At 56.3% G+C, this 12229-nt stretch overlaps 1 protein-coding gene across 1 annotated transcript in view; it reads right to left on the bottom strand.

Moving 5' to 3' along the window:
• Positions 1 to 1087: 1087 nt before the first annotated feature.
• The window catches only part of COL8A2 (collagen type VIII alpha 2 chain), a 16353-nt gene continuing 5211 nt past the window's right edge, over positions 1088 to 12229 (bottom strand). The window contains exons 2-3 of the mRNA XM_019657449.1: positions 5716 to 5936; positions 1088 to 5099 (exon numbers count right to left, since the gene is read on the bottom strand). Coding sequence (XP_019512994.1) covers positions 3181 to 5099; positions 5716 to 5920 — 2124 coding nt within the window. The 5' untranslated portion in view covers positions 5921 to 5936 and the 3' untranslated portion in view covers positions 1088 to 3180. The remainder of the gene's footprint in view (positions 5100 to 5715; positions 5937 to 12229) is intronic.

Below are 12229 nucleotides of genomic sequence, written 5' to 3'. Positions count from 1 at the left end.
CATGGGTAGACTGAAGGCCGTGCCTCGTTCTGCATCTTGGGCCCCAGAGGCATCGGCCTGCTAGGGAGTTCCGAACAGCATCCATTTCCAAGTAAGGGAAATTGAAAGGGAGGGGACAGCTCCCGTCAAACATCAGGGATATTCTCTCAGTATCCTTCCAGCCCCAGTTGAGAAAAACATGCCCAGCTCAACAGCTAGCCTGAGGTTTCAGGACTGCTGGGCAGGTTTGCTTTCAGCCAAGATGGGGCTCTGCCAGGCTGGGGCAAACCACAGGACTTTGCAGAGCATGGATTGGTCTCAGGTGTGTCATCCCGATCCCCAGAGCCAAGGACAGATCCCTAGCTGCCGAGCACAGCAAGCTCTGTGCGGCAGGTGCTTTCGGCCTGGGATAGCTCTGTGGGCCCTGCCTTTAGCATCGGGCCTGGCACTAGCTCTGCCCACAACAGGAGCAAAGATTCATGATTTCATTCATAATTTGTATCAGATGTTGAAACTTGGCCCCTGGGATCCTGAGCCAGCTGTCATGCTCCACTACCCCTGAGAGCTTGCAGGAATGTTCCAGGGAAGTTTGATCCGTCTCCCTCAGCGCCAGCCACTGCCTTACCTTGGTTTCTTAAAATGCCTCTTGGCATTTACTTGGTGCAGAGCTTCAGCAGCTTAGGAGCATTGAGTGTGTCTGCTCCAGGGGGGAGAGCCCATGGCTGGCAGCTGGGGATGGACACGGGCTCCCTGAGAGGGCACACAGCAAGAGCCCCAGCAAGCTCCCCGGACGCCTTGTGAAATCCAGCGGCTTGAGACCCCTCTGCATCAATGCCAATCTCAGCACCGTGCTGTTTTACACAACAGGTTTTATTGAGGCTGTGTCAGTACAGTCAATACCGTTGTTTTTTCTTTTCAAAAAGAAGTCCCATTTTCTTAGATTCCCAAGTGCATTTTTCCCGAATCTTCTGTGACACGGCACGTAATAGGTATGTAGAGAACTAGCTTCTTACACCAGGTTAGAGATGAAATTACTAACGGAAAACATTTAAACCTAAATCTTTAAAAAAAAAAATGAGGAATCGGAATATAAAAATGCACAAGGTAATGTAGTTTTCATTGGTAAAACCTGACATCATTTATCAAAGCTAGTCAGTTAAATGGACACTTGGAACTAAAATCCCATAAACATTTCGGAAGCACCAATCACCCCTCCCAAAGGCTTCAGGAGTGACATTTAGCAGAAGCTCAGTTCTATGGAACAGCGGGTTTGTTTTGTTTTTTGGCTCCCCCATACTCTTCGGTCTCCTGTGTTCCCATTGGGAGCTGATGAATTTCTGCCCATCAGAACCCCTCCCCAACAGGTCAGCCAGTGGTGGCTTTAACCCAGGAAGGAGGCTAAGCAAAGGGCCCACCAGGTATGGTTTGAGACTCCTTAGCTGTCTTGGGTTGTTGGGGAATAAGAAATCCACCATGAACCCCAGCCCAAACCTCTTTCTTAAAGTGTCAACTTGGGCAGATTTGGGTTTTCATTTCTCCTTGTGAAAGTTCACGTGAGCAGTCAAATGGACTGCTTTGTTGGGAGAAGTTAGTGGGGAGGACTAGCAAGGGGCCTGAAGGAACCGCAGCTTAGGAAGTCAGAAGTCAGCGTCACCCTCCATTTTCAACATGGACGGTCTGGCGGGGCCAGAATTGGAGCAGCACAACCCCGTCACATTGCCTGACCCAGGCTCATACTTGGTCCAGGGAGGTGGGCTGGCTTGGGGAGAGCCACAGGAGAGGCCCCACCTCTGGGGGAGTGGCTATCCTTGCATGGGCAAGCGCGTCCATCCCTGCCCCCAGCGTCAATCTCAGCTTTATCCATCCACCTGGAACCAGAGGATGGGAGGGGGCTCCTGCCTGTTTTCCTGCAGGGGAGCTCTGATTGGGGAAAATTACAGAAACATCCAGAGCCAACTCATTCCAAAGGGGCCTGTTGGCACCCTTTTTCCCAGAGCCTCAGCCTCCTGAGCCCTAATCCTGCTTCGAACAGGAAATTGGGACCAGAGGTGGGAGAAGAGGAAGCCCCCCCCCCCGGATTAACCCCTCTAGTAGATACACATACCCACCATATGGTTCTTATTAAGGAAAAGCAGGCAGAGCCTTCATCCCCGAGCTTGTGTGCACCTTGTTCTGAGGGCCAAACGAGAGGCTCTGCCTTGGGGATACTTGGGTCGGGGGAGGCAAGGATCCCTTACAAGTTTGTATGAGAAAATCAGCCTTCCCCACAGGTGAAAGGAGAGAAAGGGAGAAATACCCCTGTTCACCGTCTCTTGCGTTCCTGGGCGACTGCCCTCATGCTACACAGAGTCAGCTGGTTAGGGGCAGCCTGGGAGATGGAGATGCCTGTGAAGACCTGCCATCCTACCCCAGCTCCACATCCCTCACAGCCCCTATCCCTCACAAACCGCCGTTCCCCATGGCTGCGGCTGGAACCGTGAAAAGGGGTTGGCCCTTCCCAGGAGCTTGCAGAAGGGGCCACACACCTGTACCTGCCATGAACAGGCCTGATGCCACAGCATTGCCCCTGGGGTTGCTGTCCTGGCAGGGTGTCCACACTGGCCACCTCGATGGTCCCCCTCCTCTCCCTTTTCCCTGCAGAGAAATAAACTCTTCAGGGGACCCACCATCATATGCTGGAGGTCCCTAGGGAGCTGGAAGAGCCCCAGCCAAGAGCTGAAGGAAGCTATGCCCCATTCCTTGAGCAGGTGCCATCTGGGAGCCAGAAGGAAGGGCAGGGCTTGGGAATATGTTCCCCCCGGAGGGACGGATGGGGGTGTTCAGTCCCCTTTCAGCTCCGACTCATGGAGAAGCAGCGTCTTTCACCACCCAACAGAGCCCAGAACTCACAAGGGGGCAGGGGTCTCTGACAGCTGGGCCGAGTGTCCTGGGGCCCTGCCTGCAGGCCAGGCAGGGCAGGAATGGGGGTACAACCCCAATACCACACAGGCACTTGGGGGAGAGGAACTCAGGCCAGCCTCTTCCAGAAACAACCTCAGCCTGCATGGAGGGAGAAACCAAGTCAGTCTCCTTGGGCCAAGGCCAAGACCATGGCCACCTCTGTTCAGCCTTTGGTTTTTTCTTTAAATGCAGGTTCTTCGTAACTGAGAAAGTCTCTCTACCACTAAAGAGGAGGAGGCCAGGGCAGCAGGGCCCCGCGGGTTATGTGGGGCAGAGCAAGAACCCTGAAAAGGAGGAGTGGATGTACTCGGTGGAGTAGAGGCCGTTGGCCTGGTCCGAGGGCATCTGCACCCAGACCTGGTCGTTGGGCCGCAGCTGGAGCACGGCCCCGCCAGACGCCTGGTCCAGGTAGCCCTTCTTATACTCATCATAGGTGTAGGTGGCTGGCACGTTGTTCTTATACAGGGCCACCCACACATTGGTGCCCTTGACATGCACGTGGTAAGCAAAGTAGTAGACCCCGCCCACAGGGCAGGTGAAGATGCCGGTCGCAGGGTTGTAGCCACTATGGCCGTTGTAGAGAGTCCGGTCAAATTTCACAGGCATTCCCGAGGCGGGAAAAGGCGAGGTGAGCACAGCGGTGAAGGCAGGTGTGGTGTGAGCCGATAGCTCACCCAGCCCAAACTGCGGCTTGCCGCCCTTGCCCAGTACAGCACCCTCCACGCCACCGTTGGGCAGGTGCAGGCCGGCAATGCCAGTCTCATCGAAGGCCCCAGGGGCACCAGGGGGGCCTGGAGGCCCTGGAGGCCCAGGAGGGCCAGTGAGTCCTGGGGAACCAGGGACCCCAGGGGGCCCTGTAGGCCCAGCCACACCAGGTTCCCCCACTTTCCCCTCTCCAGGGGGCCCTGGCAGGCCTGGTTCACCCTTCAGGCCTGGTAGACCCTGGGGCCCAATAGGACCAGCTGGGCCCTGCAGTCCAGGGATTCCTGAGGGGCCCCTCAGGCCAGGCTGCCCAGGGAGCCCCAAGTCACCCTTCTGTCCCAGGGCTCCTGCCACCCCTGGTCCCCCAGGGCGGCCCGTGAAGCCCTGCTCACCCTTGGGCCCGGTCGGTCCAGGGGGTCCATGGGCTCCTGGAAGCCCCCTCTCTCCTGGGAGCCCAGGTTTCCCAGCCAGGCCATTAGGCCCCTGGTCACCTCGAATGCCAGGCACTCCTGGGGGTCCCCCAGGCCCTACCTCCCCCTTAGGCCCAGGGGGCCCACGTCTGCCAGGGAGCCCTGCAGACCCTGGAAGTCCAGGGGGGCCCCCAAGGCCCTGTGGGCCCTGCTCCCCTGGCTCCCCATCTTCACCTGGCTCGCCTCTGTCCCCCAAGAGCCCTGGAACCCCAGCAGGGCCCCTGTCCCCCTTGGGGCCTGGAAGTCCTGGCATCCCATAGCCAGTGGGGCCTAGAAGGCCAGGGGGGCCCCGGGTCCCTGGTTCCCCTTTGGCCCCTGCTGGGCCCTGTGGTCCTGGCACCCCTGCTGACCCTGGGACCCCCACACCATCCACCCCAGGGGGCCCTTTTGGGCCCAATGCCCCCGGCTCCCCCCTGGGTCCTGGAACCCCGGGAGGTCCAGACTCACCCTTATCTCCAGGGGCCCCAGGAAGCCCGTCCAAACCTGGTTTGCCCAGGCCAGCTGGACCAGGGAGGCCAGGCGGTCCTGGGGCACCTCCCTGCCCTGGGGCCCCAGGCAGCCCTGGCTGGCCCACCCCGTTATCCCCCTTGAGGCCTCGATCACCTGGGGGCCCAGGCTCCCCCTGAGGCCCTGGCTCCCCTCCAAATCCAGGGGGCCCTGGCACCCCCTGAGGGCCTGGTTTCCCAGGGACGGCAATGCCTGAGGGCCCTGGGAGGCCAGGGGGCCCTGGAGGGCCCCGGAGGCCCTGGTCCCCTCGTATCCCTGGCTCCCCGCGAAGCCCCGGCTGCCCTGGTGGTCCAACCTTGCCCGGGAGCCCTGGGGCACCAGCCTTTCCCATCCGGGAGAAGCCAGGGGGGCCGGCAGGGCCAGGCTGCCCATGTAGCCCTGGCTTTCCGGTGCCTGGTTTTCCCGGGAAGCCCGGAGGACCAGGGGGCCCCCGAGGCCCAGGTTTCCCAGGCGGGCCAGGCTCTCCTTTCAGATCCATCGGCAGCAGTGGTAGAGGCATTTCTAAGAGAAAGAGAAAGAGAAGGGGCAGTCAGGGCACGGATAGTGGGGACAAAGGACCCATCTGCCCATTCCCCACCCCAGCATGGAGTGCATGGCAAGAAGATAAGGTTCTGTATCTGCTCGTGAAGACCATGCCCCGCTATTCCCCTTCCGGCTCTCATGGAAGATGGAATTCATTGGGGTCCAGTGGCCATCTTGGGGGCTTCAGGCTGTCCTCACCCAGGGCTTCTAGCATTCAACCTACCCAAGGCTGGGCTCTTCCCAAGAGTTTGGGGTGCCTCTCATCCCTGTACGACCTGAGGTGCAATGGCCGCCAGGTGGCGCCAGCAGCCCTCCGTAGAGCCAGAGCAGACCTCCCCACAACTTCCCCTCAGACCTTCCTAGCCCGCCCCTGCCCCACTAAAGACCTCCGCTACCAGCCAGCTGCACCCTCTTCTGGACCCTCCGGGGGTGGGAAGCTCTGGACCAGCATCAGGAAGAAAGTGGAGATGGGAAGATCTTTGGTGGCGACTGAGGGACTGGGACCTGGCGGCCTGAGAGGAGCTGGTGGAGGTCGGGAAGGAGGGAGCTGGGGCTCAGGAGCCATCCGAGGCACTGGGGGCAGGGAGGTGCTCACCCAGGTACTGGCCCTTGCCCTCGCGGAAGGGCGGCCCCACGGGTCCTTTGTGCATGGGCTGCACGTACTTCACCGGCGCGTAGCCCGCTGCCCCGCCGGCCCCGCCGCAGGTGGCCGCCCGCGGCCCGCACCCCAGCAGCAGCAGCAGCAGCAACAGCAGCAGCAGAAGTGGCGGCACAGACAGGGGCGTCAGAGCCCCCCGCATGGCGTCCGCGGGCGTGCTGCAGGGAGGAACCAAGAGGGGCTTTCAAGCCAGCCCCTGAGTGCAGGGACTCACAAAAAGATCGGAAGTTAGATATTATTCACAAGCACTACCCAAAGCCTCAGGGTCTGCAAAAGTTACCTCCTAAACCTCTCCCAGCCCTGCCCATGGCTCTGCAGCCCCAGTGCTGTCTCTTGACCAGTCACTCTGTAGCCAGACACCCTTCCAGAGCCCATGGCAGCCCCTGCTCAACACCCTTTGATGATAACACCCACTACTATTTGCTGGGCTGACACTCTGCCAGGCATTGGGTTAAGCCCTCTAGAGACAGGAACTTACTGAATTGCCCCCAGCACGTTAACAAGGTATTGCTCTTGTCATTCCATTTTCCAGATGACAAAATTAAAGCAAAAGTCTCTTGGAAGCAGAACTGGGACGTGCCTTAGATCTGACTTCACATTATGTCGGTGCGCTTTGGGGCTTTGAGGGCTCCCCAATGCCTTCAGGATCAAGTCCATGGGCCAAGCATGGCATCATCCAGCCTTTTTTTTTTTTTTTCAAGAGGGGAATTTTAATTTTTACTGATGAGCCATGATTTCCTACTAAATACGTAAGAGAGTACAAATTAGCAATAACATATTCTGACATTCAAACTGTAAACTTTCAGAATCATCTTGATCAATATACAAAGCTTCAGTTTCTGGGAAAGTAATGTTTTATTTCAACAATGTTCTTCTCATATGCAAAACAGCTCCTCAAAATAGGGTATTTATCTCCGAATGGCTCAGTTGGTTAAGAGCTCGCTCAAGAGTTTGAGCTCTGAGCAACAGCGGTTCGAGGCCAGCCCGAGCTGAGCAGCCGCTAAGCTGCCAATAGGTAGCAGGATGGCTCAGCTAAAAAAAAAAAAATAGGGTATTTATCAATAAAATTTTATAAAGCTTCCTGTGTGCAAAAGAAATTGACTCTATCACATCAACTACACCCAACTAAAAATCCAAAACATAAAGGCTGGAAGGACCTGAATAGAGCCATATCCTACTAAAGCTATCAAAGATCTACAAACAGAACATGGAACTACCCTCCACCGCTGAGTGCAATGGGGAGGAGAGTGGTAAATCATGGCCTCATAACAACACAGGATAGACTTATTCTTAAATAGGTAGCAACACATATATCAATATCATCTCTATTACAGAGAGACATACCAATACATAAGCGTCCTTTAAGTGAAAAACTCGAAAATCACCTAGGAAATATCAGTTTTTCTGGGTTACAATAATTGAGATGAAAAGGACAGTATTTTACGGGATGATGTAATGTGGCACTGTCTTTCCATGAGGCACATGAAAACATAACTCACTGGCTAGAAAGTTTTAAAATAAACCTACTCTCACTGATAGATACTTAATTAGAAAGGTATATTTACAACTTAGTTTCCTGAATAAAGTAGGATATCAAGGCCTTTTAAACTGTGCCTATGTCTCAGGCCCTATCACCTACCATGCCTTTCTCTGCCTCTCCCCTTCCCCAGACCTCTGCCCCAATAATGTAGAACCCCTTATGGCTCCCAGACACCAGGCAGCCTCACACCTCTGGGCCTTTGCACCTGCTGGTTTTCTGCCTGCAATGTTCTTCCCCTCTTCTACTCATCCCTCAAGGCCTAGGGAAGCTGTCATCCCTTCCTCCATAAAGTTAACTCCTCTCTCCTTTTCGTCCCAACCTAGCTCTGTCACAGCATTTAGCTCAGCTCCAAGAATGAGGCCTGGGTGGGGAGAAGCACAAGCTCTAGATCGGGACAGTCAGCCTGAGGCCTCCACGCACCAGCTGGGGGAGCTTGGGCAAGAGGTTTCCACTCTGTGACTCTGTTTCCTTATCTATAAAATAGGATAACAAGGGCCAGCCGAGTGGCGCATTGGTTAAGAGCTGACTTGGGACGCCAGAGGGCCCTGGTTTGGATCCCACATATGAGGGCCAGTGACACTGCCCTCTACAGCTAGGATGCTGAACAACAGCTCAACCTGGAGCTGGGCTGCCGTGAGTTGCCGGCAACGGCGTAGGCTGCAGCCCCTGTGGCAGTGGGTTGCCATGGGCTACCGTGTGTAGCCAGCAGCCAGCGTGAGCGGCCAGCAGCCGCAGTGAGCGGCCGTCCAGAAGCCGGCGACTGATCTGCCTCACCCGGAAAGAGCGCAATGATGGTGCCAACTTGGGCAAGTGAAGCAACGTCCTCCACAACTAGACTGAAGAACAAAATGACAGCAACTTGTCTGTTCCCCTTCCCCCAATTCCCCAATAAAAAAAAAAATAAATAAATAAATAAATAAAATAGGATAACAAGTCCACACAAAATAGTGTACGTGAATGTTCACAGAAATAACATAGATGTGCATCAACAGATGAATGGGTAAAGTGTGGTACATCCGTACAATGGAATATTATGCAGCAATGAAGTCAAGCACTGATAAATGCTGCAATACAGGTGAATCTTCAAAACATTATTCATGTAAGTGAAGAAGCCAGTCACAAAATCATATTATATGATTCCATTAATATTAAGTGTCCAGAAGAGGTACATCTATAGAGACAGAAAGTAGGTTAGTGGTTGCCTAGGGCTGGGGGGAGGCGGAAATGGAAAGTGTCTGCTAATGGGAATAGGGTTTCAATTAGGGGTGATGAAAAACGTCCTAAAATTGATTGTGATCATTGCACAACTCTATCAATACATTTTTTGAAAAAGCATTGAATTGTACACTTTAAATGGGCCAATTGTATAATATGTAAACCAGATCTCAATAAAGATGTTGTTGTTTTCTTTTTAAACTGGGCAAACAACCTGCTTCTCAGGGCTGCTGTGATGATTAGAGATACTGTGGTCTGCCTCACAGTGGGCACCCATCAATATTTGAATGGGGGACTAGCTGGCATTTTACATACCTGAGGAAAATTCCACTTCCCCTCAGATTTCTGCCCTGGGCTCTCCTCACCCCAGCCAGGGGCCTGGCCTCCAGAAGGGTTTGGGGGGGGGGAGCATGTGAGGGGATGGGGCAGAGCCCTCTCTGGTGCTGGGCTCAGTCTGGAGCTGCAGTTCGATGTTCCCTTAAACTCAGCATCACACAGAGTTTGGCAAGAATGGATGCAGGGCTCCGGAGAAGGTGGGTGAAGCTGCCAACCCAGCTCTAGGGTTCAAATCCCAACTCTGCCATTGACTTGTTCTATAGCCTTGGACAGGTCACTCAACCTCCCTGAGCCTCAGCCTAATAATAATACCTACCACTTACGAGGCTCCCCATGTGCCAGGCGCAAGCTCGGGGCCTAGCAGGCTTCATCTCACAGAACCCTCTCAATGACAGCCCCCCCCCCAGGCTCATGCGTTTATTGTCCTCATTTTATAGACATTGAAATGGAAGCTTAGACTGAAGACTCTTGCCCGGGACACATGACTGGGAAGTGTGAGAGCTGAGGCCTCATCCAGAGCCTGCCCTCAGCACAGGCCCCCTGCTCTAAATGCCACATGATTGATGCCAGGACTCATGAGGCTGCGCCTGACAGGCCTGGCCCTCGGGTCCTGCTGATGGAGGCTCTGGCCAGGCACTGCCCGAACATTTTACATCCCATCCTTATTCAGCCCTGGGAAGCATGTTAGCCCTATTTTAGAGATGAGGAAACCAGGGTGCGGTCGGAACCTAAACCCAGGCAGTCTGACCCTTGAGCCCCAGCCCCTATACCATCCCACCTCCCCTGAGCAGGAAAGGGGCCCCCCTGCATTGACCACCTGAGCTCGGGGTCCATGGGGATGAGGGGCCAGTAGTGTTCTGCCTGGTTCGTGGCAGGGGGAGGGGAGAGCCATTCTGCACTGAATGGGTCAGAGGCCAAGGTCATGGCATCACCACAGAGGATTCAGGACAACCCTGGTTCTGGGGACCTAAACCGAGGTCTCCATGGGGTGGGGAGGGTGATGAAGGGGACAGGCAGCCTCGGGCTCAGCTGGGAGCACAGGCAGGCAGGATGCCAACGGGAGAGCCCCAAGTCTAGTCAGGAGCCAAGGCAGGGCGCCCACCCCTCCCCTCCCCCTCCACGAGCTCCCCACCTTTCATTCCTCCTTGGTAATGTGGGTAGCCAGGGAGCATCCTGCCCCACACCCTGTGGCTCCCTGAACTTGCCCCATCCCAGCACCTCCTACACTGTGTCCCTTCCTCTGAATGGGACAGGCCAGCTGCTGAACCCCAGGGCAGGCGCTTCCCCTGGACCGAGGAGTGTCTGCGGGAGAATGCAAGCTCACACTTGCTGAGCACACGGACCTCCCATCAGGCACCCACCCAGGTGCTTTGTGTTCAGTGATTTAATTCCCACCAGGTCCCTGGGAGAGAGGCGCTGTTGTGATTCCTCCTGTGTGAGAGGAAGGAGCCCGAGGCTCAGGGAAGTACAGTGATGTGCCTGCTCACCGGCCGGAGCGGGAGCCAGGATTTGAACAGAAGGCTGTTAGGAACCGGAGCTCTTAACCACTGTGACATCCTGCCGTGGGGGAGTGGGAGCGGGGGTGGGGGTGGGGGAGGAGAGAACAGCCGGAGAGCAAAAGCCAGACTGAGAGGGAGAAGCGAGCTGAGAGTCTTACAGCTCCAAGCCGCCTGTGGGTTTGAGGGGGGAAAGATTACTTCAGCTTTTAGAGGTGAGGCTGGCATGTACCAGACCCGGTGGGGGTGGGGGTGGAAGCGAGTGCATGGCCGAGAGCAGGGGTGTTCTGAGCCTGTTCCAGCGGCTACAAAGACAGATGATGCCATGCAATGGTACAACGCAGCAGCCCCGGTGGGACACACTGCTCCCCAACCCCAGTCACCTTCAGAGCCAAGGGCGCCTGGGCGCCTCTGAGCCCCGCTGCCTCCTTCTCACTGTCACCCTTCCCCGCACCCACACCCACGCTCCCTGAGGCTCTCTGGCCTCTGCTCATTCCGTTCCCTCAACTGTGTCCCCACTGCCTACCTCTTACTTATTCCTGGGCATCGAGGAAGCCTATTGGATGCCTCCTGGGCTCCACTGATGCCTGCAGGTCCCCATCTCAGCTCTTATTTCTCTCTTTGGCTCTTCTACTCTCTCTCCCCGCCACATTCCCCCCCACTCCGTGCCCAGCACAGGACTTGGCTGGCAAACAGTAATGCTCAATAAATGTTTGATGAGCTCAATTCACCGTCAAATTTAAAGATCATGCCAATAACTCAGTCCTTTCCTCAGACTTAGCACAGATACATGTTGCCTCACCCTGGAAGCCCCCTCCCCAGGCCAAAGGGGAAGAGGTGGGGACATTCACATGGCCTCCGTCAAAGAACTTCAGCTAAGAACTGCCTGCCCAGGGCACAGAGGTACCAAGGGAAGAAGGATTCATTCCCTGACTCCTTGTGCTCTCCGCGGTCCAGGGAGGGCGCTAAGGCTCTAGCCTGGCTCTGCTGTGTGACCTTGGGCAAGCCATCAGCCTCTCTGGGTCACCTCTTAGGAAAGCAGGCAGGGGCCAGGGCAGCTGGGAAGGGGCTGGGCTGGCAGGGGCACAAGGTGGGGTGCACAAGGAGACGCTGATTCAGGGGATTGAGCGTGGCGGCAGCAGGGTGGACGCCGTGTTTGGACAGCTGCAAGTCCTTAACGGGGATTTCCCCCCTTTTCAACAAATCCCCGTAAAACAGCATTTTGTCCAAGTCAGCGTTTTGTGGCAGCCTGGGCCTCCTCCCAGGGCGGCCAAAGAGGCTGGCTGGGAGTGAGTAGTGCTCTGGGGGTCTTTCAGACCAAGGAAGGATGGGGGGAATGGGCCCCAGCAGGAAGAAGTGGCGTGACTGCAGACCCTGCCCCCCATCATGGCTTTGGGAGGGAAAGGGGCATCAGCTAACAGTGACCCCTTCCCACCAGTCACCTCTCAAAGGGTCCTGTCCCAGGGGTGACCAGCAGAGGGGGCCCAGGTGATCCTATGGAATTGAAAGGCCTGCCCACTCCCCATCCCATCTCGCAGATGAGCTATCAGAGGCCCAGATAAAAAGGGGGGCCTGAGGGAGGGGGCTCCCAGTGGACCCTGAAGGGGTGTGGCTGGTGTGGCCCTGGCAGCGCCCCTGCAGGGTGGGTGGATTGATCGTGGCCCTGCGCAGGCTCCTTCGGCTCCAAGCCCCCCACCCCAGACGGTGGCTGTAGCTGAGGGAGCGGTGGGGAGCTCTCAGGCAGCCCCGGGGCCTGGCCAAACCACAGGTATGTTATGAGACGCTTCCTGTTGTGGAGACATTTCTGCGGGATGGGCTGCCCGCTTGCTCCCCCGGTGCCTCCTGTCTCCCGCTCTCCCAGCCT

The sequence above is a fragment of the Hipposideros armiger genome, unplaced genomic scaffold (assembly GCF_001890085.2).
Source record: "Hipposideros armiger isolate ML-2016 unplaced genomic scaffold, ASM189008v1 scaffold_10, whole genome shotgun sequence".
Lineage (NCBI taxonomy): Eukaryota > Metazoa > Chordata > Mammalia > Chiroptera > Hipposideridae > Hipposideros > Hipposideros armiger.
The sequence above is the reverse complement of the archived record's forward strand: the minus strand, read 5'-3'. Positions and strand labels throughout refer to the sequence as shown.